This window comes from Trachinotus anak, unplaced genomic scaffold (assembly GCF_046630095.1).
Source record: "Trachinotus anak isolate AG129_WGS33_773 ecotype Australia unplaced genomic scaffold, CSIRO_AGI_Tana_v1 ptg000012l, whole genome shotgun sequence".
Taxonomy (NCBI): domain Eukaryota; kingdom Metazoa; phylum Chordata; class Actinopteri; order Carangiformes; family Carangidae; genus Trachinotus; species Trachinotus anak.
The window spans coordinates 9534924-9560457 of NW_027273863.1; the positions used below are offsets into that span (position 1 = coordinate 9534924).

The 25534-nt window shown below is 41.5% G+C and overlaps 3 protein-coding genes across 6 annotated transcripts; 1 reads left to right on the top strand and 2 right to left on the bottom strand.

The window, feature by feature from the left end:
• Positions 1–181: 181 nt before the first annotated feature.
• glmna (glomulin, FKBP associated protein a) lies at positions 182–8033 on the bottom strand. Of its 2 annotated transcripts, XM_071491245.1 has the most exons (19): positions 7925–8033; positions 7441–7523; positions 6445–6570; positions 6233–6346; positions 5948–6056; positions 5571–5847; positions 5319–5418; positions 5033–5214; positions 4818–4871; positions 4225–4255; positions 3654–3743; positions 3478–3519; positions 3205–3278; positions 3025–3109; positions 2782–2891; positions 1985–2048; positions 998–1133; positions 686–756; positions 182–581 (listed from the first exon to the last, which is right to left on the bottom strand). In XM_071491245.1, exons 2-19 carry the CDS (start codon positions 7477–7479, stop codon positions 492–494), a joined length of 1794 nt encoding a protein of 597 aa, XP_071347346.1. In that variant the 5' UTR covers positions 7480–7523; positions 7925–8033; the 3' UTR covers positions 182–491. The 2 variants fall into 2 exon arrangements, with proteins under 2 accessions (XP_071347346.1, XP_071347347.1); XM_071491246.1 differs by lacking the exons at positions 182–581; positions 686–756 and having other exon boundaries at positions 2678–2891.
• rpap2 (RNA polymerase II associated protein 2) lies at positions 7997–18364 on the top strand. The gene is made up of 12 exons (XM_071491243.1): positions 7997–8121; positions 8346–8391; positions 8574–8688; positions 9064–9162; positions 9264–9329; positions 9491–9579; positions 9688–9723; positions 9903–11028; positions 11228–11334; positions 12027–12107; positions 14223–14291; positions 17777–18364. The coding sequence occupies exons 1-12, from the start codon at positions 8067–8069 to the stop codon at positions 17919–17921; spliced, it is 2034 nt and encodes a 677-aa protein (XP_071347344.1). The 5' UTR covers positions 7997–8066; the 3' UTR covers positions 17922–18364.
• A 249-nt stretch (positions 18365–18613) lies between these two features.
• gfi1aa (growth factor independent 1A transcription repressor a) lies at positions 18614–25123 on the bottom strand. Of its 3 annotated transcripts, none has more exons than XM_071491248.1 (7): positions 25109–25123; positions 21567–21777; positions 21236–21439; positions 20258–20655; positions 19883–20020; positions 19518–19683; positions 18614–19391 (listed from the first exon to the last, which is right to left on the bottom strand). In XM_071491248.1, exons 2-7 carry the CDS (start codon positions 21676–21678, stop codon positions 19213–19215), a joined length of 1197 nt encoding a protein of 398 aa, XP_071347349.1. In that variant the 5' UTR covers positions 21679–21777; positions 25109–25123; the 3' UTR covers positions 18614–19212. The 3 variants fall into 3 exon arrangements, with proteins under 3 accessions (XP_071347349.1, XP_071347348.1, XP_071347350.1); XM_071491247.1 differs by lacking the exon at positions 25109–25123 and adding an exon at positions 22943–23068; XM_071491249.1 differs by lacking the exons at positions 21236–21439; positions 25109–25123 and adding an exon at positions 22943–23068 and having other exon boundaries at positions 19075–19391.
• Between the last annotated feature and the right edge of the window lie 411 nt (positions 25124–25534).

The following is a 25534-nucleotide window of genomic DNA, read 5'->3' on the forward strand; positions in this document are numbered from 1 at the left end:
TAACGAGAGGAGTGACTATAGACTAAGCACTGTGTAGTGATTATTTAACAATACTGACAACGTAATTACTTCTGCACCTGATGAGATTTTTATGACTCATTTTACTCAGGCTCTGTTGTTATTAGTGCCAGAACACAGCAAAACTACAACTTATGGTTTTTACCACAAAAAATATCACAGAAACAGTTCATAACTTTATTTAATCTTTTTGTTTACAAAAGTTTGCAAATGTATTACAGGACTGATAAAAACTTCCCAGCCTTTATTTGGTTTGTTTTGTAGACACTGAAACATTTTACAGTTACACTTGATTCTAAATACTCAGCAGATCTGCTGACGACAACTTGAAACACTTGAAATATTATTTAAAAAATCATCAGTTGCATGGTTTAACTGTTGAAATGATGCATTAACAGAGCAGTTGAAGGCTTTTTTTATCCATTAGGTCCTGAGACAGGTGAGGATGTCTGGCAGTTGAACTTCAACTCAGTCTAAAGATTTTCCTTCACGTCGACGAGTTCCTCTATCCGCACCAACACGCTCTCGATCATGTCAAACGTGTGCAGTGCTGAGTGCAGAGCCTGAGAGGACACATTAAAATTCAGTCAGGTCCTCACTGTGCTCTTCGTTAGTGCTGTACAATCAAATGCTTTTTGATTCTCATGAATATGAAACAGTTGCTGACCTGAATCTGTGACTCTGACGTCATACTGGGCAGCTTCTCGTCACCGACGGACACAGAAAGCATCGACTCCTCTGGAAAACACATTTGCGCTGTCAGAACATTAGTTGTCACTTCTGCATAAGGTAAAAGCGTCAGCAGAGTATTTCAGACTAGAAGGTTATTTTGTGTTAGGGCTGCAGGTGAAAATGAGCTTTACAGCTATAAAATATAGGGCATTCATATTTTTCTGTACTCTTGCATATACATTGTGTTGCTTTACAAAAAAAGCCGCTGAGTTGTTTGTCAGTGTAAATAACAAAGTGCTGGTCTGACCTTTGGCCTTGCTCCTCTTGGTCTCCATGGTGTTGTGCAGCTCCCTCTCATAGTGGGCTCTCGACATGTTCAGCCCAACACGCAGAGGCTTCATGAACGTATCCTCTATTTTATACAGCTCTGTCCAGATCCCCGTCTGCCAGATCAAAACAGCAGAAAAACCAGTTGAGTGCAGTTAAGTTGAGGCCGGCTGTGACTGGCTGGATCGACCTGGCACTGATGCACTCTGGGAATCAGAACCTTGTAGGTGAATAAAGTTTGTTGGTGACTTTTCAAATGAGAAGCTCTGGAGAAATTTCATCCACCTCAGGCGTGGACGGATTACGAGTCAATGGGCCCCAGGACACAGACATGTAAAAGCCCCCTGCCCTCCTTCAGTACATGACAGCAAGACTCACAGATCAAAAGTGATGCTTTGTGCTTATTTTGAGTCCAGTCAAACCTCTTTTGTGTCTCTTTGCATCCCTTCATTCTATTTTCCGTCTATCTGTCTCCTTGTGGATGCCTTGCGTCTCTTTTTAGTTGATTAAGTCAATTTTCACTTGCTTTGTGTCTGTGGTACTTTTGCATCTCTGTGTAGTTATGTTGTGTCATATTCTTTTGTGTCTCATCTGTGTCTCTCTGTGGTCATTTTACATCCTTTTGTACGTATTTTGATTCTCTTTTTAGTCATCTTTCATTGTGATAGTTTTGTCTCTGTTTTTAGTCATTTTGTGTCTCTTTGAAGTTGAGTTCTGTCTCTGTACTTGATACCTGTCTATTTTTACTTGTTTTGTATGTTTTTGCTAGTTTCTTTATATTCATTCGATTGACTTTCCAACAAAACACGTTAACAGTCACTTCATACAGAGGCTCTGGTACAGGGGCCCCTGATCCTGTGCCTGGTAGACCCGTTCAGTAATCCATCCATGAACTCCAGACCTTATAAAACAACCATTAACACTATGTTGAGTCATTGTTTGGCTCCGGTCTGAAGGTTGTACTCACCTGGTTCTGTGTCACTTTGTCTCTGATGACCAGGTAACGCAGCAGGTTCAGAGACTCCATAACTCTGAGAAAACAACACATAAAAAATGTGGTCAAGGTCCACTTATTAACTATTTCCAGAGCTTTCAACTGAAGCTAGAACCACATATCTGCCAATATTAACTTGCCAGACTAGGTTTGAGCTCATTTTAAAACAGTTTCAACAGACTCACTTACTTACATACTTTTTCCACCAGAGACCAACGACAAGATTATTTTTCAAATGTAAATGTTGTTTGTCTGTATCTTACACATTTCACATTTCCCTAAAAATAACACAAATCTAAGGGATTCATGATTCAAAATTGTTTATGTGTTTGTTATAAAATACTATCCATTTTAATTTGTGAAAAACATATGTATGCACGGCAATCACCAGGCAAATATTAAGAAATGTTTTTCTTAAAAGTGACAATGCAACACAGTCTCATTCACTTAAAGAAAAAATAAAACTGGCTTCTGTCACTGTTTCAATCTGAAATAAACATTTTAACTGTGCTCATCTCATTAAACATTGTTCATTTCACACTTCAGAGATCAAATCAATCAACAAATCTTATCTTGGATTTTTTAAAATCTTGAGAGAAAGAAGCTCACTTTGACATTTTCCTTTCACAGCGACATGTGTCAGTAATCTGACCGATGCTTATTTACCCTGCCTCTTGCCCGTAGGATTCTGGGACAGGCTCCATGCTCCTGTGCAGGGTAGGCAGTTTAGATAATGGATGGATGGAGTGCTACAGTATGTGTGTGCTGACCTGTCCAGGTACTGCAGGAGGTCGGTCTCTGGGCCGTCTGGGAGACTGAGCACTTTACGCAGCAGAGGGAGCAGGTGAACCCCCTCAAACCAGGTGTTACTGTTACCTGGCTGAGGACAGGCAGAGAGAGACAAAGACATACTTCACACTGTCATTTAGCTCTTAGCTAAATGACAGCACCGAAACCGGTGGAAAATGGCAACAAAGCTCACAGCTGCCATTAAATTCAAAGTGACAACTCACCTGCAGGGCAACGTCAATCTGATTCTTGATGTTTTTGATGATGTAGCCTTCGACTCCTGAGTGACCACTAGTCTTCAGCATGTACCTGAAACAAGGTGATTGACAGAAGTCATTATATTGAGTGCTGTGACAGAGAAAGACCTTCCTGCTGACTTTTAAGGAGGAAAGGTGGAGGCTTACTGGAAAAAACTATACTTGGCTTCAGTGTCAAATTTGTCAATGCTCAGCTGGAACACCTTCAGACCTTTAGTTCTCTGTTGATGAAGAAGAAACATTGAAATATATCTATTTTCAAAGAGAATAGCAAATTCAAATGAAACACTTGCATATTAATTTCAAAGCTATAATAAATATAAAAGTAGAAAGGGGTCCCTCTGGGGACATCACAATTACATCTACGTAAATACACATTTTGCACAAAATATTATTTATCAAACAAATGTTAAGACTTACCAAATCATGTCTCGGACATATCGTCATAACCTTCACTAAGTTCTGAAAATAAACACTGAAATTAATAAGTGAATGAGATGAATACAGTACCAGTAAAACAGCCTCACACTACATGACTCACAGTGGAGTGAAAGCCAAGGTCTGCATGAATAACCTGAGTGCATAACTGTGTTCACCTGAGGGACTTCGAGGAAGGTTTTGATCTCCAGCAGATCAGCAGGCAGACTGCCATCCGCTACCCGCACCAGACTCTTCTCATACAGTTCCTGTGTGATGGGAAACACACATACATCAAACTGAAGCTTCCACCACTGATCAACGTTGTGCTGAACCAGACAAACTGAGTCTGAGATGTCCTAAAATGAGGATGAAAGCTTTTGATATAGATAACAACATGGCTGTGGCTACAGTTTTTTTTCATCCTGGTAAATTCTCAAACCTACTGACTTTTATTCCATGAAGGATATAAAGAGGTTTTTCAACTTGTTCTGAGAACCCTCAGTCAGGATGAGCATCGGTTTATGAGCTACTGTATGTGTCCTAAGGCCAGTGGTTTGTAAATCTCTGAATCAAACAAATACATTTTTGAATACAGCTTTACAAAACAGATGAAAAAAAAAAAGCCTGTAGGACGTCACAAGAACTTTTGTGTCTTCCCAAAAATTTGGAAACCACAAAACCAGTCTCCAGAATGTCACAACAATAAAACAACCCTCGTCTTTAATTGAGTGTTTCAGGTTGACTCACCAGTCCTTTCTGAATCCTGGTCTCCTCAGTTCTAACAAAATTAAAAAAAAAAACAAACAAAACAAAAATAGATTATATTGTGTTTATCTCAAATACACAAGAGCTAACTTCAGACATTAACAAGCAGATCCAACTGTATTTATTCAGTTATACTGTATTGTACATATGCAGACATGTTCTAAATGCTCCATTTAAAATCTGATATATGGTGTGTGAATTTTTTTATTTCTTACATGATGTGGTTTTTAGAGGGAGATTCAGATTCAATCTGTAAAGGAAACTTAATTTAGGACAAAATGCTCTTTGTCTTACTTTTTTACTGTAAACCTTGTCATATGTATGTCTTGTATTTTTAAGCCAACATACAGTACATGAATTATGCTGTATTCTTTTAGATTCATTTGATGAATTAACTAATTAATTGAATTTCTAATCTTACTTTGAATTACCAAACAAACGCAGTATTTGCTAAACTGTGGCCTTATTTGTGTCATTTTAGATGCTTTTGTCAAATCCAGCTGCAATCAGATGGTGGAACGCTGCAGCACAGTACAGGAACTGTACTGTAATATTATGCCTTACAGTATATTCACCTGGACAAGAGGAGGCAGGTGTGCTCCATGTTACACCGAAGACAGAACACAGGACTGGAGAGACACAGAGGGAGTTAGGAGAACGTAACAATCCGTCCATTCAGACGGTATGAATCAGTGTTGTCCAACCCTAATTTTCAGCCAAGTCTGAAGACACTCATGTTGTAGATCAGCATCCCAGTGCTCTGTGGCCATAGTTATTTTCTTGAACTTACTTGAAAACACTGGGGAAAGTATCTGCAGCCAGGTGATGGACGAACACCAGGTGAGCCAGGCTGGCCAAAGACTCTTTAGGATAACGCACCTCCTCCTCCAGGAAGCCTGGAACCTGTTTTCTCCTCAGCAGAGGCTGGTGCACAAGACTGGCTAGGGACTCTCCGATAGCGCTGAGGGTATTCTGCACAAAACAAACACAGATGACCCATCACAACATTTACACTAATATGACGCCAGCTCTTTCCAGGATATTATGCTGGTTAATTTTCATTTCATGTCACACACCAGAATCTCTGTGGCAAAATTCCTGAGGGGAGACACAGCCAGAGTGTCGGGATCCTTGAGTTGTACCTCCAACAGGGGGTGACTCAGAGTCTTCATACAGCTGCAAAACATAAAAACACACTGGTTCAACCTGAACACCATGACTGAGATTCATACAGCTCACTGCCATAACGTCATGTGAGATAATGTGCGATGAGCTGATATTTTCTTTTCAAGTCTGAGTTGCGAAACATTTCAAATTTTCTCACTCACAACTTCAGCAGTTCTGTCTGCAGTTCATCCTCTTTATCAGCCGCCACCTTGTTTCTGCTCTCGCTCAGCTCTTCGCTGTTCAGGAGGTTCTGCCTCACCTCGTGGACAAAGGGTCTGATGAAGGCTATCAGGTCGGTGCAGCAGCGGCAAAGCGAGAAGACGTCATCCTCCTCTTGGTCCTTGGTGTGAGGTAGAGGCAGTTTGGCCACCTGGTCCAGCGCAGAGGACAGGGTCATGCCCAAGGACGAGGCCTTACGGCTGCCCAGACACAGCAGCACTGAGAGGAAGAGATAGGTGAAACAATGAAAACAGCTCTTTATAAGTTGACATTTAATCACAAGTTTATTGGAGTGTATATTTAAAGAAATGTTCCCTACCTTTTTGTAGAGGGTTCAACAGCAGGTGGACACTTTCTGCTATCGTGTCAAGGTCATCCTGCTCCAGCTGCTCCAACAGGCCAATCAGCAGCTCCTTGGGCCTGCAGGTCTGGAAAACCAAAGCTCACCCTTAAGAGGACAGTTTAGTCCCAACACTCAAGACATTAAGCATCTACACACTGCTAGATTTGTGAGTGGTTTAGTTTTGATCATTAACTGTATTTTGGATAGTATAAGACCACTATCTGTGATACTGTGAAGCATCTGTGGAGCAGGCGAGCACACCTCCAGCAGGTGGTTGAAAATAGCCAGGCACTGACGAAGGTTCTTATCTTCTTTCTTGAGCAAAACCTGAATCAGGGGAGGCAGCAGGTTCCAACCCATAGATCTCACTATGTCCTACAGAAAGAGGAGTAAAGGAGGGCTATGTAAAGGAATATGCTACACATTTATAAACAAGTGTATGCACTGAAAGGGTCAGCTTCAAAGAAATCTACCTGATTCTTTTCATCCACGACTATACTGAGGACCTGCGTGCTGTTCCCCTCCTCGATGCAGGACCGTCCAGCAATCGTGAAGGCGTCATGATCCTCAGTGGTGTAGCTGTCATCAGGGAGCGCTTGCTGTGTAAATCAGAGACAAATAAAGGGGTTAAAACAGAGAAAATATAGGTATGTCACTGAAGTCAATTAGCAATGAGATAATTCCAACTGATTAGTTTATCTACAGAAAATTAATATTGATTAATAATTTGAGTCACTTTTTAAGCAAAAAAAGCCAAACACTTACTGTTCCCTGCTGCTCAAATCTGGGACTTTGCTGTTTTATATCATGGTAAGCTAAATACCTTTGGGGTTTTGGGCTGTTGATTCAACAAACACAAGCTGTTTGTAGACGTCACCTTGGCTTCTGGTAAACTGTGTCAGGTTTTTTTCATGATTTTCTTCTGTTCTATTGTAAGTCAATCCATGATGAAATAAACTGCAGCCTCACATTTGATCAGTAGTCAGTGAAATATCATTGAAGTCCTCATGGTCTATTCAGTAGCTGTTCTGGAGTTACTAGGGGAAAAAAAGAAAAGGAAAGAAAGCTCCAGAGCAGCTACTGAAGGCACCTTGTGGTGAACTCCGTAAGTCAATAACTGTTTCCAAGGTCGAGAATGAACTTTTAATCTCAGTTGTTTATTATATATCTAAGCCTCCCTCGGAGGAATGAAGAACAGACAGTAGAATGACGTTGTTTATGCTCATGAAAGGAACATTTTATTCCTACGGCTCCATGTTAAAGTGCAGCTAGAACAGAGCTGTACACAGCTAGTAAAGATGTACCACTACTGTTCACTGTGTAAATGCATTCAGATTACTTCTACCACCAAGATGAAATGACTCCAATGATTGTGTTAACATGTTTACGGAGAAGCCTGGACAGATGGAGAAATGTGGTATTGATGGGTGGATGAATGAAGTGTCAGGAGGAGGATCTGGTGGACTCACACATCTCTGGACCACATCACTGAGCTGCTCCAGAGCCATCCCTGCTGTCTTCAGGAGAGGTTTGTCTTCGTCACACAGCAATCCTCCAAAACAAACAGGACACTTACAATGTCAACAAACAAAAAAAACCCAAAACAAACAACTGCACACCATACTAGCTAATAATCAAACAACTCCTGATTCATGAGGGTCTACCTCCACAACTAGCTGGCTTTATATGAGTTGAATCATTATTTATATGTACGGACATGTGGGTTATGTTAAGGTTAAGATCCGATAAGCTTATGTGGGCTGGACAGTCTGCTGTAAACAGAACTGAATAAATGCTAGTCTCAGTTATTCAGAATTAGCTTCGCCTGAAGACTGAAAACAAAGCTTTCTGCTATCAAAGCTAGCCAGTGCTAGCGAAACACAGTCGCTAACCGTAAACATTATCGGCGGATATAATGGTGTCAAACGGGACAATACTGAGGTAGATACCCACCCAAGCTTCATGTCCCAAACAGCCCGGTTAAAACTACCACGCCGCCTGACAGGAGAGCTAACGGCTGGTTTGGCCGCTTGGGCTTGCCGTAGAGATAAATACGTCAGGGGTCAAAGTTGAAAACGTAGAAAACAGAAACAGCATGGAGACGGAAGAGAGGAGAAGGAGTGGAGCCTCCAATAAAACATCCAAAAAAGGTTGGTTTCCACGCACAATTTGTTCTTTTATACCAGTGTAAGGCTTAACAAACATGCTAACAGGCTTCAGAAAGAAGTCAAAACATCATTCATGCTAACGTTAAGTACGTTTTAATGTTATAATGGTTTATGGAATTGCTCATTCACTGTTCAGTAAATAGCAGTGGGAAACATTTTACAGTTCACCTGTTAGCATTATAAACATGTTTTTTTGTGTGTGTCAGGTGGAAAACGTGTCAAAGCACTGACCGTGGAGGAAGAAGCAAGAAGGTGTGAAATTTTATTTATTTTGTTGGATGCTAAATTTTTATCAGTGCTGATTGAAGCTAATGCACTTTTACCATACAGTAATACGTTTAAGATTACATTAAAGTTGAAAGTTGAAGTGATACATATAAACAAGTAAATAGAACACCAACAGCTGTTGAGATGTTTGTGCTGGATGTTGTCAGGAGAGAGGTGGTGAAGGAGAAGCTGAAGGAGAAGCTGGAGCTGGAGAAAAGAGCTCTGAAGATAGTGGAGCGTCTCCTGGACGACAGCGTGGCTGAAGACTTCCTGGTTGACTGTGTATGTATCATCTGAGCTCAGTTCTTCTTTGGGAAGGGGGACCAGCATAAGCTCAGTCACATAGCTAACTGATAAATCTTTAAGACATAGCCCAAACACTGAGACCAATTTCAGTCCCTTAAGTCCTGTGACGCCTCCCTTACCTGTACTGATCTGACTCTAATTAGTAAAACAGACCATGCTATTACATTGTAGTAGTTAGTCTGAACAATTACAAGTTAAAAATCAACAGTGAGATGATAACTGATTTAAATTCCTGCTAATTCCTGTCCATTCTCACATTTCAGTGCTTTCCTCCTCTTCAGTTTTTCACTTTACTCTGTAAGGTGACATAGCTGTTGTGTTCAGCCTGTTTTCAGTCTCCTTTCTTCACAGGCCAGATTCATCACTCCAGCTAATTACAAAGATGCTATAGAGGAGAGATCAATTGCTAAACTCTGTGGTTATCCCATATGTCAAAATAAACTGGGCAAGGTAAGACCATTCGTGCCAGTCTTATAATCCATTGTATGAAGTAGATGCCGTTATGTTTCATGCTGTTTTATCATGGCTCACTTCTACTGTTCACTTCATAGATCCCAACTCAACAGTATAAAATTTCTACTAAGACCAATAAAGTGTACGACATTACAGAGCGCAAGGTAAGTGCTGCTACATTGCTTAACAATTTTTTTTAAAATCAAATTCTAAAAATAAATAAATAAATTATATATATATATATATGAATGTATAACTGATGTATGTATGTATGTATGTATAACTAAAAAAAATAACACGTCTTTTCCCTTTCTCTTTTGTTTAGTGTTTTTGTAGTAACTTCTGCTACAAAGCCTCCAAAGAGTTTGAGCTACAAATATCAAAGACACCTCTTTGGCTAAGGCAGCATGAAAGGTATACTGCTCCCTGTCTCTTTCCTGAACAACAACGATGAACTGATCATTGGATATAATCATTTTCTACATACTAAGATCATGTGTTCACTTCCCTCATCACTGACAGCCCTCCAGAAATTAAATTGATGAAGAAAGGAGATGGGTATGTATTATCTTAAGTGTTTACATCTCATAAAGTACACATTATAAATATATAAATGCATATATATAAATGCAATAGTATTTACAGATTTATTGCAGAGCTGATTCTACTAACAAATGTTTCAAGTGTCGTATAAGCTTTATAATAGATTGCTAATTCAGCCTTACACGTGTGTTCAGTGGGAGCTCTGGTGAGGAGGTGTTTCTGTCAGAGAGGCGTCTCCAAGAGGACGACATTGAGAACCCTCTGGCTGTTCAGCCCGAAGACCCTCACAGCTCTCAGCAGAGTTGTCCTGCAGGTGGCCTCAGCCACAGCGACGGCAGCGACATTGAACAAGAGCAGGACTTTGTTTCCAGTGTGGTCTCCCAGAGGCAGGGACCCAGGGTGCACTGGGGTGACCTGCCTAAACGCACAGATGAAGATAAAGGGAAGATGCAGAGGAGAAAGAAACATAATGGAGAAGGAGATGAACATGAGATGCAGCAAAAGCAAAGTCAGGATGCAGAGAAACTGAGAGATGATGAAAGGAAAGAGTCACATTCATGTAAAACAGAAGTTAGACCTGATACTGAACAGCTGCACATCATAAATACTGATCTGGCCCCACCAGAGGAGAAAGACTTCCCTAAGGAACCCAGTGTGGAAGAGGCTACAGTGGAGATGAATTTGTGCAGTTTGTCTGAGACTGTCACTCACACTGTTTCCCTGCCTGTTGACTCAGCACCTGCACACCACACCACTACACCACTTACCTCTCCACTTACTGACTCAAAACCCACAGTAGAAAGCAAACATCTCTCTTCTTCAACAGTAACCACCACTGATCAGCACAGCCACAGCTCAACAACGTCTGCCCAGCCAGGACTGAATATCACCCAGGTGGGAATGAGCAAGAAAGGGGCAGCGGGGCTACGAGATCTACTCAAGAACCATACTGCTGCACCAAAACCCGACTCCATCCGTCTGAATCTCCTCGAGTGCTTGAAAAGAACCTTGAAGGAATGGAGCACTGATGAGACCTTGAAGTTCCTGTATGGTGCTGACCATTCACTAGGCTCTCCGTTCGCTGATACAAAAGAGGAGGAGGAGGACAAAGAGGAGGAGCTGGATGAAGATGACCTTGAGGATGAGGTCACAGTTGAGGATAGCGGAGGGGCTGATGCCGGGGTACTGAAGAGGCCGTCTGCTGCAGCTCCAGACTTAGAGACGCTGAGGAAGGAGACCCAGCTGCAGGAGCTCAGAGTGAGGGAGTTTTATAAAGGGACGTGGATCTTGCCTGAAGAGGTAGAGGCGCTGAATAACAAGGTGAGTGAAGGAGAGGAGAAGAAAAAAAAGAGAGGAGCGTTGTGAATGGAGGTGCTTGTTGTAAGAGTCAGTGACCACATGGAGGCACTATATTGAAAACATAATGTATTAACAGATTTCATTGGTGCAGTACTAAGTGTGTTGATATACTGACATTTGCTCTCCAACACTGATGCATCTTGTTTTTTTCCCCCACCAGGTGACAGTCCAGGACAAGGAAATTAAGGACCCAGTTTTGCCGCTCGTTGACTCTAATGCTCAGCACATCATCCAGAAACGAATTGCAGTGGAGAAGCTCACCATTTGGTATGTGTGTGTTTTATGAGTGTGTCTCTTCCAGCTATGTGCATGAATTGCTTGTCCTTCCACATGTTTTGTGTATTTTTATTTTGGTGACATGTACATACGTGTACATCAAAAAACCCTTAATGGTGTATTTATTTTTTTTATTGTATTATTTCAAGGTCCATTCAAACAATGTGATGGCTTATTAGTCTTTTCTGTCCAAGCCTTCCTCAAGACACAATTGTAACCAAAAAAATGAATCTGATTTAAAATACATAATACAGAATCAATTGAGGACCAATAAGGTGGATCTTAAGTGCTTTCTCAGCTGTGAATGGCCCTTAATTTAAGTCACATTTGTAGCTCTGCTGGTACTTCATAGCCGTGCCAGTCCAGAGATACCAGTTCAGACTTGTAACAATTTATCATGAATTTAGTGCTATTAAGATGTGTGGGTCAAGTGTTAAGCTGCTGGGACCTGGCAGTGTAATTCTTTAACTTTTGAAGCACCTTCAGTTACAGGACCATGTATTGGTTTATTAAACAATGCGCAAAGGACTACGCAAAAGAACTTAAATGCACATGCGCAGTATTTATTGTAGCTGTTTGAAACCTTTTAGCTCCCCTTAATAGCACAAATTCATTGACAGTAAAAATTAAAATTTTTTCTGTTGTATTTGTCTCTCTTTGTTCCCCGTCTTTGTGTTGTGCAGTCTCAGAAACATTGTGGGTCCATTGCGTCTCACCATGAGCGACGTCTCCACTGACCTGAACAGACTGGTCAGGACATTCAGGTCAGTGCACATAAATTCCCATACACCCTCTTCTCCAGCACTAGGCCACACAGTAAACGTACACCCACATTTTCTTTTTTATGTCTTATAGTTTTTGGGCTTAAAATGGGCTTAAAACGTGTCATAGAAGTTCTCTTTTTAACTGTAATTTACGTTGCTAAAAGACAGAAAACACAGTGTTGACAGGGAATCATGGTTCACATCAACTTCATTTAAACATTCAGTAACCAATAGCTACACCTGATCACAGCATGTAACAGAATAACTGCTTACTGCCTCACTGCCCTGCGTAGAGACATTCTGTTACGTTCATGAAATGATGTGCCTCACTCTTCAGTAATTAGTTGAGCTATACCACAACGTGGGACTTGTTCTGCTTTCCTAAGGTGCTATTTGGGGATATTGTCGTGTTCTTATGATATTTAGGCTTTATTTTAGGCATACTGGAACTCACATGTTAGTGGGTTTCTCCCAAGTGAGTGAAGCTTTTTATCTCGGTGTAGAACTGTCTAACAAAGACAGCCATCTGTCGCTCTGTGCCAGCATCAGCTAAACATGCTTAAGATCTCTATAATATTACAAAAGAAATTGGAGTAATACACCTGTAAATATCAAATACATTTTATTTAAATTTCACAACATTGTGGGAAGATTTGATGAAGAACTCTGGTGCACCCTACAGGTAGGCATGAGACATGACAGCAACAGGGGTTTCATGAAACTGCTCATAGACTTTTTTCACGTCATAGCAGGAAAAGCACAGGTGCAGTTAAAACCTTTAATTATGGCCATAATCGGTACCGCATCCTCATTTACTGGAACTCTTGAATTTTACGGAGTCATTGTTAATGTGAATAAGTAACACCTGTGGTGTTTCTGCTATGACAAGTCACAACGTCAGCTGTGAAAAAGCTTTATTGGCTCACCACATTCATTTACATATATCCATTTTTGACGTGTCATTACACATGTATTTAGTGAGTGGTCATTTTTGGTGCGTGCTTTTCCGACACATCACCACAGATGGAATGTACATGTGGCTTTCTGTCATGAAATGTTTTGCAATTTTCGTAAAGGGTCAAAACATCAACCCTCTGCACTGTGCTCTGCATAGAGTATGAAGTTGTGTTCTTTTTAAAAGGCTCTGTACACCTGCACAGGTGTCACCAACTCAGGCTAATTAGACCTGAGCTCAGGTTGACACTGGGCGGAGCCGTGTTGTAACTGCATTAGGTCACCAAACTTCGTGAACCAATGGCAGGTCTTTTTCACAGCCGGCATTTAGACTTGTCACAGCAGGAAAAACACAGGTGTTGTTAATAACATTAGCGGTGGCTCAGTTGTGTCCATGTGCCGCAGTAAACCATGACAGCGAGTCAGTAAACACAACACCAAGACACTGAAACTGAGGCAGCTAAATGAAAATGACTGATTTTATTATTCGCTCCTGTGACAAAACTTCACTTTCTTTATTTTCTGCCCTTTGTTATTGTGTGTCTTTTTATGTGAACAGTATAGCATTTTGATATTGTGTTTGTTGTATAATAGATGTGTAATAAATATTTTCCTGGCCCAGTAATGGTCATTATAGAGTTTTAATAAAAAATATTTTAAAACCTGTGCCTGAATTGAACATTTCCTGCCATAGACATATTGCATATTCCCATCGACTGGTTAGGATGTTTTCAACAGGACTGCTATTAAATCACTGTGTCAGTGATTTAAAAGCTGAACGGGCAGCAGAGTAACACCTCCAGAGTCCCGCTTCCAGGAATTCTCTTGCCGTCGAGAGGCCCCGCTGACAAGAGGCTGAAGCCACTGAATATACACAGCGCTGTCAGAGCAGCATACATCACTGCACTATTGCAGGCAGTGTTTGTGGAGTTTGGTCCGGCCTTGTGCACGTTTTGTTCTCCTAGTTTACTTACCAGAAGAAGGCTGCTCAAATCAAAATTTATGTATGTTTATTTTCATATGTTTTCTGTGGTTAGATTTCTCTCCAGCACATAGTCAAACTCATTTACATAACATCAATATTGGAGTTATGACTTGCAGGTTGCTCTACAGTGCTGACCTGTCACTCACTCTGTGTTTTTTTTTTTCTCATCACCACAGGTTCACCAACACAAACATCCTCCACAAAACTCCAGAGTGGACCCTCATAGCTGTGGTGCTTCTGCATCTGTAAGTTTACTCTGTGTGTGTGAGGGGGTGTGGGTGGATGTTACCCCTGCTGGCTGTGGAGTAAAGTAGCAAGACAGAAAAAAAGTATGAGAAGGAAAGCAAAGATCCCAGGAAATATACCCTGTCAGCAAACTCACTGTCTGTGTGTGTGCAACTGTTTGTGTGTCAGAGCGTGAAAAAAAGTGTATGTTTCAGTAGCTTGTAAAGGATAAGCCACAGTTCTAATGGCTCTGCACTGCATTGTGTTTTCGGGTTGTCAGTCTGTACATCTGTACGTCCGTCTGTCCGTCCCGTTTTCGTGAACGTGATATCTCTGTAACACCTTGAGGGAATTTCTTGAAATTTGGCACAAATATTCACATGGACTCATTGGATGAACTGATCAGAATTTAGTGGTCAGAGGTTAAGGGTCAAGGTCATTGTGACATCTTAAGGTCAAGTTGCTGGCTGGTTTGCCAGGCCATACAGCTGTGAAGTGGTAAAACAAATATTAGTCACTCCTCTGGGTAGTAATTGAATACTTAAATAAATGCAAGACATAACATGGTAAAATAATCATAATATGTATATTGAATCTAAAGTTGTAATGTATTAGTATTATGCTGTAATTTTCTGTCACATTAACAGATTAACAGCTTTTCCACAGACCTGCCCTGTTCCTCAAACAAAGAAAGCCATAACATTTCCGAACTGTGTCTTAGATTTACTCTCAGCTTCAAAGCTTCACGGTGCATTTGACAAAATACTATATGATGTGGCATTGTTTAGCCCATGCCATATGGTGTGTGTCTGTCTGTCTGTGTGTGTGCGCGTGCGCATGTGTGTTGGTAGTTCATGGACAGTTCCGTGCTGCTCCCGTCTAAGTACACACAGACGCCTCACGGCCTTATCTCCACCTGATTACCCCTCTAAAGATCCGTGATGCAGGACAGAAGGCACACACAAGCAGCCCTGTACACTTTTAAGTTAAATACACACATGCACACACACACACACACACAATAGTTCCTCTGTATGCTTTTAAGCAAAATGAGCACTTTAATTTGCCCTGCCTGGGAAAACTTTCACCTGATCCTCGCCTGACTCTGATTTATGATTCCCTCAGTGGCCCCAGGTCCGTTTACATCAGTATCATAACTTACATTATGGGCCCTCTTGAACTGAACAAAAGAATACACCAAGTGTTGTGCAGCTTGATGTACAGTAAATCTGTCACTCTTAAATATCATAAAAATGGATTAGGCTGCAAAAGTGAGGTCCTGAAAATGGACTTTGAAATTATTGTGGAAAAAACTGGAGTCTTTTGACTAAATGTAGTTGTCTTTGAAAATCTCTTAAAAAAAAGTAGGGTAGTTTGTGTAGTATGAAATACTGTATAATACTGAAAATGGAGTGAGGAAAAAAACGGGTTTGGGTTGTAATAAAACCGTTTTCAAACTAACTGGGTAAATAACAGACTTGATTTGTTCTCTGTGTTGTGGCTTTGACCTGATTGTGGGTGTTTTGAAATGTGCCTCGGTAATGTTGAGAGATCAGTATTTTAAACTACTGTTTTTTTAAGTTTTGATTTTTATCTAACTGATGAACCACTTAATAACACGTACTTATTGCATGTTAAGCTATTGTCAGTGGCTGCAGGAGAAGCTATATGATGGCTTATCATCAAGGCACTTGTAGTTTTCATTTTATTTGTCTGAAATAATCAGCAGCTCTTTTGGAAACATTTATTCTATTTGTCACATGTGCCATTGGTACTCCATGATTTCATTAGTACCTGTTTAACTTCAAGCTTCTCCATCCTTCCATTCCTCCATCATGAATAATTTGGTGAGCTGTCTTATCTGTCTGCTGCATGGCAGCTGTGGAGCTAGTCTGGCCTCTATTGTTCAGGCCAGCTGAATAATGGATGTCCCCCCCTGCAACACTAGACCCCGGGGTGAACCGGAGATTAACCAGGAGCGCACCCCCACACAGGTAGACAGGGCAGGTAGAGAGGAAAGGGTGGGGGAGGGAGGAGGAGGAGAGCGATGGATGAAGTAAAGGAGATCAGCTAGAGGGTTGCAAACAGTGGATTTAGCTGGAGATAAACAATCTTTACATAGTGATGTTACTGCAGGCATATTGGCTCACAGAAACATAAACTGAGTTGCCAGTTTTTAATCAATTGATTTACTAATATTCTACTCTGTATACGTATTAGAAACACCTGTCACTATAACACCGTTCAGTATAGCACAGTACCACAGACTGCAGCCTCCACAATGATCCTCAAGCTGAATCAGCTCCTCTCTAAAATGTTCAAACATTCATGAAGGTATAATTTATTATTACAGGGCTGTTGCATCAGACTACATTTGTTTTAGTTAGCTGTACCTAATAATAAAATGGCAACTGACAGTGCTCTACACACAGAGGCGCACTCGCAGCTAAAACACACACTTGGTCAAGGGTGGGCTGCGTGACAGTTTAGCTGGTTCTGTGTTGCGTGTGTTAGGCATTTTTTAAATGTTGTAGGTTACGATACAGGTGAGGATTTAAAACAATATTAAAATATTAACAAATATATAGATTGTATTGTAATTTTCTCTAATTTGATTCTGCAAGGTTTTTACTTAAGGTTCAGATATTACTGGATGATTCAGGATTCATGGAGTGTGTTTACATGTGCTTGTAAACATCATATTGTGGTGTCAGAGATCTGGGTGAGTCCTTCTTCTGATTTTGAGAAATCTGTTTATTCTACCACAAGTACGCTGAGAGAAACTGTGACGCTGTAAACGCCTCATCCAGGTTTCTGAACGTTCTCTGTTCGTAGAGAAATGAGCAGCTGAGATGTTCAGGAATCAAGACGAATCAAGTGCTCACAGATGATCAGAAACCTCAATACTGTTATGATCATGTATACAAGGATATGATGTTGGATGTAAATATGATGTCTCATAATCAGAACCAGGATAACTAATAGTCATTTCCCCAAGGGATTAATAAAGTATTTTATCTGTTTATCTATCTATATAATGTGCACGTAAACACACTAAGCAGTGAGATGTTCATTCTCCAAAGCAGATTTACTGAGTTTTGTGGGTAAGTTTGCTGAGTAATGACTAGAACCCACAGGAATGGTACATAAACATAGATATTTAAAAGACTTGATCTGTCTGTTACTCAGCAAAAGTAACCATATGACTCAGCAAACCTGCTTTTACAACAACATGAACCCTGGTCAGCACTCGGTCTCAGAACACGTGGCTAAAATAAGAACTTAACATCTTAATGTTACCTTTACATGGTCGGTTGAAGAGGAGACATTTTAGTTTTAGGACAGTCTTAACAATCCGTGTTGAAGTGTGTCCTTCAAAAGTTTATTGACATTTATCAGAATATCAATGTTTCCCTTTTGTTCTGGTGTCTAGTCTTTTAGAGAAATGTATTACGGCCTTGTCACTGTGGTGTTGTGTATAATTTCTGTGTGTTTTCTGTTTCAGGTTGTCAGAGGTGTCTCCGGTGGTGCAAAAGGCCGTGGAGACGCCGGCATCAGTGCAGTATCTGAACACACTGATGGAGGAGCTCGGTCTACAGGAGCAGGATCTACTGAACTTAGTCCGGCTGTTTAAAACCCCGACACACTGACACACACAGTCAGGCATGGACATACAAATAATAATTATACACTCTCAACCTCTGATTCAATAAAATAAACATAGCAGACATTCTCTGTAAAGTATATTTTCATGAATAAATTTGGTTGTAATAGCTATTAAGGCAAAAAACTTTTTTTTTTTTTTTTTACCCAACTTCACAAAGAAACAAGCTGACCACAAACACACCACAAACTGATCTAGGATGTAGGAGTGGAGACTGTTGATATTATGGAGCAGCATTACAGTATGTACACAATCTGTGGAGAGATATGTGCAAATCAGATCCTTGAAGTTCTGTGCTGTGGATGTTTAACCTGCAGGGCCAAATAAATCACACCCAGCTTTTCCAAGTGAAAACGCCATGTGGACACGCTGCTTATTGCTGCACTGGAAGAACTACTGCTGTAATAAAAGTGACGCTATTTCTCCAGACTTCCTTCACATGAAGGTTTATGGCACCATAATGTCATTTGTTATATGAGTATGTTAACAATGCGTGTGTGTGAAAATATTTGGTTTTGACCAGGTGGCGCATGCAACAAAACGTTTTTCTCTCTAATAGTGGAGATATAACTTTGACCTGTCATGCAGATTGGGGACGTGATTGATGGCCTGCATGGCTCAACACTGCTTCTCGTTTTCACAACGTACAAACAATCAGTGGACTGAGACAGAGACAGATTTTTCAAAAAATGTATTCAGTTTTTAATTGTCATCGTGGATTCAAACAAAACAAAACAAAACAAAAAAAAAAAAAAATCAAAATTATGAGAAGCGCTTTCTTGTATTTTAGCAAGCTGTTAAATGGGACCAAATGTTTTGAATTCCTAACTGAAAAAACGGACAACTGAGCTTCAAAGGTTAATATTTAATTACGGACCATAAATCTAACAATTTGACTAAATCTAAGAAGCTGGATTTTCATTGTCTGCTACATAAATGAACTGAAAAGAAAGCATGCGGGCATTTAAAAGTGGTAATTCATTCATGAAATTATCAACAAATATTCAGCTTTGATAACCAGTGTTTACATCTGATACACTAGAAGCTTTTCAGTATCAATAAGTTAAATACACACTCGATAAATAAACTTTTATTTCCATAAAATCAACATCAGAACATCTCAGGCTAAATAATTAACTACGTTTAACAGTTGTAAAAAGGGGAGAGAAAATACGACGAACAATAAAATAGAACGAAGTAGAATAAAACACGACCATCCATATGCATAGTCAGTACATTAAAAGTGCAGGATTTCATTTTGAAGCGTCGACGTCTGATCATTTCAGTCCGTGCTGCGTCTCCTTGTGTCTCCTCAGGTCCACTTTCCTCTGAAAGCCTTTCCCGCAGAGGTCGCAGCCGAAAGGTTTGAAGCCTGTGTGCTTCCTGCTGTGCGTGATGAGGTTGGAGCTCTGGCTGAACGCCTTCCCGCACACCTGGCACTTGTGCGGCTTCTCACCTGCCGCGGGAATAAAAAAAAAAACAAAAAAAACCGTTGGATATGTCAGTGTTAGAGGCGTTTTTACGCATTACGCACGCATTTAAAAGTGACATTCATGACGACTTTGAGTTTGCAGTGCCTCACCTGTGTGGATGAAAGTGTGTTTTTTCATGTCTGACTTTTGGTGGAACCTTTTCCCGCAGTACTGGCACGGATAAGGCCGTGTGTCCGAGTGGATGAGCAGGTGCGTGGACAGTGTGGAGGAGCGCTTGAAGCTTTTACCGCAGATTTTACAGCTGAAGCTCCTCTCCTAAAAAAATAAAATAAAATAAAATATTCAAAGTTTGAATGCGGAAGGCCTCAAAACATCAGATTTATCTGCAGAAATACACAAGGCCTAAAATCACAGCCTGGTTCTGGAGCCTTTGCTCTCAGGATGTGGGGCCCAGAGGCCTTCGTCTTTCCACTGCATCTCATGCAACAGTCCATTTTCAGTCAGGAGACTTCACCTGCGAGTGAACCGCTCTGTGCTGATCCAGGCTCACTGCGTGTCCGAAGGTTTTCCCGCAGATCCCGCACTCAAACGGCCGCGTCCCGCTGTGCGACCGCCGCACATGAACCTCCAGGCCGTGAGGTGTGGAAAACACCTTTTGGGAAATGTAGATGAAGGAAACTTTTACTTCGAAATCAGTCTCAAAACAGAAACAAAAGTACCAATTTAAGGCAGATTATCACTGCCACTCCCCGTTTTATGGTGGGAATGATATGAATATAATAGTCATAATGTTATATCTTCATCATCAATAAAATACATCATCAACATCTCTGCGAACCCAGCTGTTATGATTTTGGTTAAGCAAAATCTCAAAAACGGGGAAACGAACCTTGCAACATTTAATGCACTTATAGGATCCATTTGACTCGAAGTTCGAGCAGATGAAATCATTTTCAGACTTGATTTCCGCGGGCTTCTGCTTTACATCCAGATACAGCTCGTCTGCGTCCCGCATCCTGCGGAGTTGGTGGGCCGCCGAAGAATAATCCTGGTAACATCCGGCCACAGGACCCCGCTGTGCGTAAAGAGGCTCGGTGCGGCTGTCCTCTGCCCCGTAGATGCTGACGGGTGAGTTGGGCTCCCTGTTGCCCTGGAGGTGATGGTGGTACGGCCCCTGAACCAGATGCCTCAGCTCAGAGCCAGAGTATGCTGACCAGGAGTAAGGAAAGAGGGGGATGTTGAAGTGGTGACCGTCCTCCGCTGCCGGAGTGGAGCACTTCTCTGAATCTGGGAATTCATTTAGATGCAGTTTGAGTGGATATGTTTCCGAATGAGTGCGATCTGCAAATTATGTGTCTTCAAATCAATCATTTGAAAATTGCACTGACTGGAAATGACAACGTGACATGCGTTATACTGATTTTAGACTACAATAAACAACTGAAACTCTCAAGTCCCCGCAGCAAAGTTTTGCACTTTACATATCAAATAGACTCTTGAGCGGGAAAGTAGGCTACACACAGTAACTGGTGATTGACAAGCTATTTGGCTTTAAACTATTGGCTTTAATTAATCATTAAATATAGATAAAACAAAGTAGGCATATAAATGACTAATCGACTCCCAAACCGTGACAATCAGTGAGCTTGATCTTTGTTTTCCTCCACTGTGATCAAAACTAGCCGATATCACGATGAAACTGTTTAAAATAGTTTGGCCACTTAAACTCAGCGGTTTTTATATAAGCTCACGGGTCTAATAATCATGACACGCTCACAGTTCAAATGGCCGAACACTAACAAAGTGTTTCAATCTCCCCCCAACATCTCTAAAAACCATAAGTCCTGCTGAAAATATTTGAGCAGACCTGGTGAGGACGAGGGAGACGGGGGACGCCAGAAATCACAGTCGGAGGATCGGTCACACACGCTGCCTCCGCAGCTCAGCGGAGAGCTGGAGGACAGTGACCCCCGGGACAGCAGCCGGGACCCGGGGGACAGTCTGTCAGCGCTGGTGGACGCATCCTCCCGCGACTCCAAGCTGGACTCAAACTCTGCTTGAGATTTTGTCTCTAATGACAGTAGAAGAGAACAAGTTAACTGACTTTTTTTCTAACTTTCATGTCATTTTTCCATTAAGAGCTCTTACTAGCATAATTCAAACCATTTCCGTGCGTAATTACGCACAAACGAACCCACCTGCGCACGCATGAGCCAGAATAGTGTCCAGTTTACTGTGGTCATCGTCCAGGTAGCGCGGCTGGTGGTAGCTGTGGGCCCGTTTACTCTTCACCAGGAAAGACCTCGGCATGTTTTTGTTTTTGTTTTGTACTGTCCTTCAGTCTGTGCTCCTTGCGTCTGAAATCTTCCACTTCACTTCTGCCCTCTCCACGCTGCTCTGACTTTATCTCTGAAAAGATTGGGACACTATTGGTTGACAGGCCAGACGGCGTTGGGATTTTTGGCAGGCTATTACGCATGCGCAGAGAGGCCCTATCGTTCACCAGGTGTCGCGGTGCAGGTGGTCAAAAGCAGGACCACCTTCCCCTCTGAGGGTCCCGGTAGATATGACATTGTAGAGAAGATATAGTATGTCCTTAATGTATATACACAGCTGTAAATGACAGAACGACCTATGGCGTTTATGGTTGGCTTTGACTAAAGCCTTAGTGTATAAATGAATAGCATGTAGTAGGTTAAGTAGTGTGATATTAATTCCCTGATATTATTATGACATGATTAACTGTTTTTAAACGAACAAAGCTAAACAGAAAGAAAAAAAAAAATTTCTAAAATGATGTTTGTTTATCGGGATATAAAGTTTTTCTGGTATTAATTTTGGCCACAGTTAAAAATGCTGTGTAAACAAAGCAAAACATTGAGGTGAATTTAAACCGAGATTGGATTTGTGCGCTTGGTCGGTCTGTTAAAACAGTTGAGACTGACGTTACAAGCCTGATTGAAAACCCTGTAGACATGTTGGAGTCTAATCGACCCATATGATTCAAAAACACGCTGTTAACAATTTGAATGTGATGAGACGGAAACTGTGCGTGTTCGTGGACGGCCCCTGCGGGCAGGACAGGCTGTGATGGATAATGACCTGTTTGTTTGACGCTGGTAAAGTGATCCCGTTAATGAGACGCGCACGGCCGCTCCGCACAACAGCCTGCTGGTGGGGAGCCGAAGTATCCCTTTACAGGTACACTGCTTCAGCCCTGCTGCTTTACATCATTAAAACCCCCTCCCGGCCAAAGCACAGACCCTACCGGGCCGTCCACTGACACAACAACATTCATGGAAGTATCAGCTGGGATATTAAAAAAAACAGGATGCATAAAATCACCATGTCGAAAAAAAAAAAAAAAGTTTTCAGTGGAAATCTGTCAGGCTCAAAATACAAATCATAGCGAAGATTTGGGCTCTGTTCAAGGTCGGACCAAAGCTGAGCGCTATCGATTTTTTTTGTCCGATGTGGGAACAGAGTTTGTTTGATGCAGCTGCAGCAAGTGAGAGACCTGCAAGCAAAGCGCAGATAGCCGAGGCATGAAGCTGAACACATGTCCCATACTCACACTCAGCAGTGTCACTGCGGTAACTGCATCCCAGCTCTGAGGACAACACACACTGTCCAGTCAGTCTGAACGTCAAAATATCAGTCACAAGCTGCAGAGAGAAGCCACTAACCCTCACACTGTAACACACACACACACACTCTCTCTCTCTCTCTTGCACATACACACTCCCTTTTCTCTTTCTTTTTTCCCCTCCCTCTCTCAGAAGTTAATTTCCATGTTAGTCAGCCATGACAGGCAAACAAAAACACTGATTCATGTCGTGATAAAAGAGTCCACTGGTGCCACAATCTCTGGACATTTGCATAATACAAAAATAAATCAGTTAATTGTTTGTTAGAGTTGGTCTCCTGTCATTGTTACCGGCTTTTATTCCCAGCGCACAGCTCACACTTAAAGCCAGATCTTTTCTGTTCAACTAACTTCAGTGACACAGCCTAAGACCACATTTCATATCTGTGATTACTGTTTTTCTGATTACTCCGGCCATAATAGCACTTTACGTTTATTAGAAAGCCTGATGTTGATGTATTTTGCTGCTGAAAATGGTCAAAAAGAGAAATCAGTTCATAAAGTTTGGCAACACTGGAATTTTTAAGGACAAATTCTTCCCTCTCCTCCCACTAATGAGCAGACAGCAATGATTCCTCACACAGTATGAGCAAAGACACATCAGACATTAGTTTTTTCTGTAAAATTAACAGAAGTCCAGACTGGAACTACATACATCTCAGATTTCTACTACATATGGCGACCTGTCAACAGCTAAGAGAGAACCATATTCACCGGTCTGTCTTGTTCTCAGTTGCTCAGTCACACCTCATGAAAGACATCCATGTAGTTAAACATATTTTATGTCTAAATGGTCATAAATAGGACATAATTGAAGTTCAGCTGCTGGCTGACATTGACACCATTCTGATAATCCTCAAAGAAGAAACGAGTGCAGTGAGAGAGACGCACAAGAACAGTGTTGATGTGACAACGTTAAAACTCAGAGTTACACACTGACTCAGAACAGGAAACCAAAGGCAGAGACGAAAAGACACTATCAGTGCTACCACAGCCTCCTCTCTTGTTTCTCTAACCCCCCCCTTCCCCGCACTCAACCCCTCACCCCACCACCTCCTCACCCACAGGCCTTGATTCTCACCCTTTTACAGAAAGTATGTGATTGAAATAGAAGCCCAATCGCAGTGCTCACAGTCCAGGGAGGCTGGGGGTTGCGTCTGTAGTTTTTTTCTTTCATACTTCTCAGCAGCAGTTCTCTACCTTGTCAACGATGTGGATCACAGTCGTGGCCTTAAATAAAGGCTTGTGCTGGGGAGCCATGAAGTTATTTTCTCAAGCTCAACCTCAAGCCCCTTTCAGATAGACAGAGACTATAGGGGCTCCTCAGAGTTTTAAATATACCTGAGGCCACAGCTTTAATACCACATGTATGTGAATGTTGACAAGTGGAGCAGAGAGCAGAGCAGCTTGTCAAAAGTTTGTCTTGATTTTGTCACGCTGCAGTTCAGCCCGATTCAGCTTAAAGTGCGACTTTGTAACTGTGTCGCCATTGTGACTACATTCGACAGCTACGTTGAGAAACGTTAACAGTAGCACAAATAAAGTATATCATGAAGTCAGTGCACTAACTCATTAACTGTTATGTTGCGATACTGAGCTATAGTTTGCTAACATAAGCTACCATTAGCCTCCCTGAGCTAGGCCTACTGGTCACACCAGACCAAACAAGGCCGTAGCAACAAAACCCCTGAGTGTATCGGACTGAGTGAGAGCGTGTTTGATTGCGAATTACTTTAATTTCTTGATTGTAAGGGAAAGAAAGAAATTTTTTGTTTCAAAAGTTACATGGTCTCACTTTCGGTCAGACTGTTGTGAAAAGTGAAACTAAGCCAGATTTTGTTCTTGCAGATGTACAAAAAAAAAAAAAAAAAAAAAACATTTCAAGTGTTATTCAGTTGACTTTTCTGTAGCTCTATATTTTCAAGAAATGTAAACAAAAAAAAATTCACTTTTTGGAGTACCTAATCATAAAATATGATTTTATTTCATATACCTCATGCCTTGAATGCATGCCATTTCAGCTTATTGTGGCTAAACTGACTTTCCCAGATTTACGTTCCTGTTTAGTTTTAGGCACTCAGTCTGAGCACTTACCTCCGCAACACCACTCTGCTGTGGCATCTCAATGAAAACCACATCATGCTATCTCATCCCCTCACAGGTTCCTCTGGCTCCAGTTCTCTAACCACAGTGTAACAACCCCCTCACTCTCTCTTTTAAACTATCTCTGTCCCTTTCCCTCCAGCTACAATCTGATTTTAGTCCTTTTCCTCAGGTTCAACCACATTGGGCTCCTCCCGCGAGTGGCCGGCCGAATCTCATCGGGCTCCCAGCTGGCCCCAACTGCAGCCACCAGATAGGAACCGAGCGTGAATGCAGTGAATGATTTACTGGATGCAACTGACCGCAAGACAGTTCTTCTTTCACAAAGGAGGTCCACAAATGTCTTGTTTTTTCTCGCTTGCTTCTCACCTAAAATCTTCCTGTCGTGCAGCAGGAGGGGAGTTTGTGTCTGTGTTA

Coding starts and splice junctions, on each gene's coding strand:
- gfi1aa (XM_071491248.1), bottom strand. CDS start 21,678: ATGCCGAGGTCTTTCCTGGTGAAGAGTAAACGGGCCCACAGCTACCAC. Junction 20,021..20,257: donor AGTGCATTAAATGTTGCAAG/GTTCGTTTCCCC, acceptor ATTTCCCAAAAG/GTGTTTTCCACACCTCACGG. Junction 19,392..19,517: donor ACACACTTTCATCCACACAG/GTGAGGCACTGC, acceptor TTCCCGCGGCAG/GTGAGAAGCCGCACAAGTGC.
- rpap2 (XM_071491243.1), top strand. CDS start 8,067: ATGGAGACGGAAGAGAGGAGAAGGAGTGGAGCCTCCAATAAAACATCC. Junction 8,392..8,573: donor GTGGAGGAAGAAGCAAGAAG/GTGTGAAATTTT, acceptor GGATGTTGTCAG/GAGAGAGGTGGTGAAGGAGA. Junction 9,580..9,687: donor TGGCTAAGGCAGCATGAAAG/GTATACTGCTCC, acceptor CATCACTGACAG/CCCTCCAGAAATTAAATTGA.
- glmna (XM_071491245.1), bottom strand. CDS start 7,479: ATGGCTCTGGAGCAGCTCAGTGATGTGGTCCAGAGATGT. Junction 4,256..4,817: donor ACCTGCCTCCTCTTGTCCAG/GTGAATATACTG, acceptor TAATTTTGTTAG/AACTGAGGAGACCAGGATTC. Junction 3,279..3,477: donor TATGTCCGAGACATGATTTG/GTAAGTCTTAAC, acceptor CTTCATCAACAG/AGAACTAAAGGTCTGAAGGT.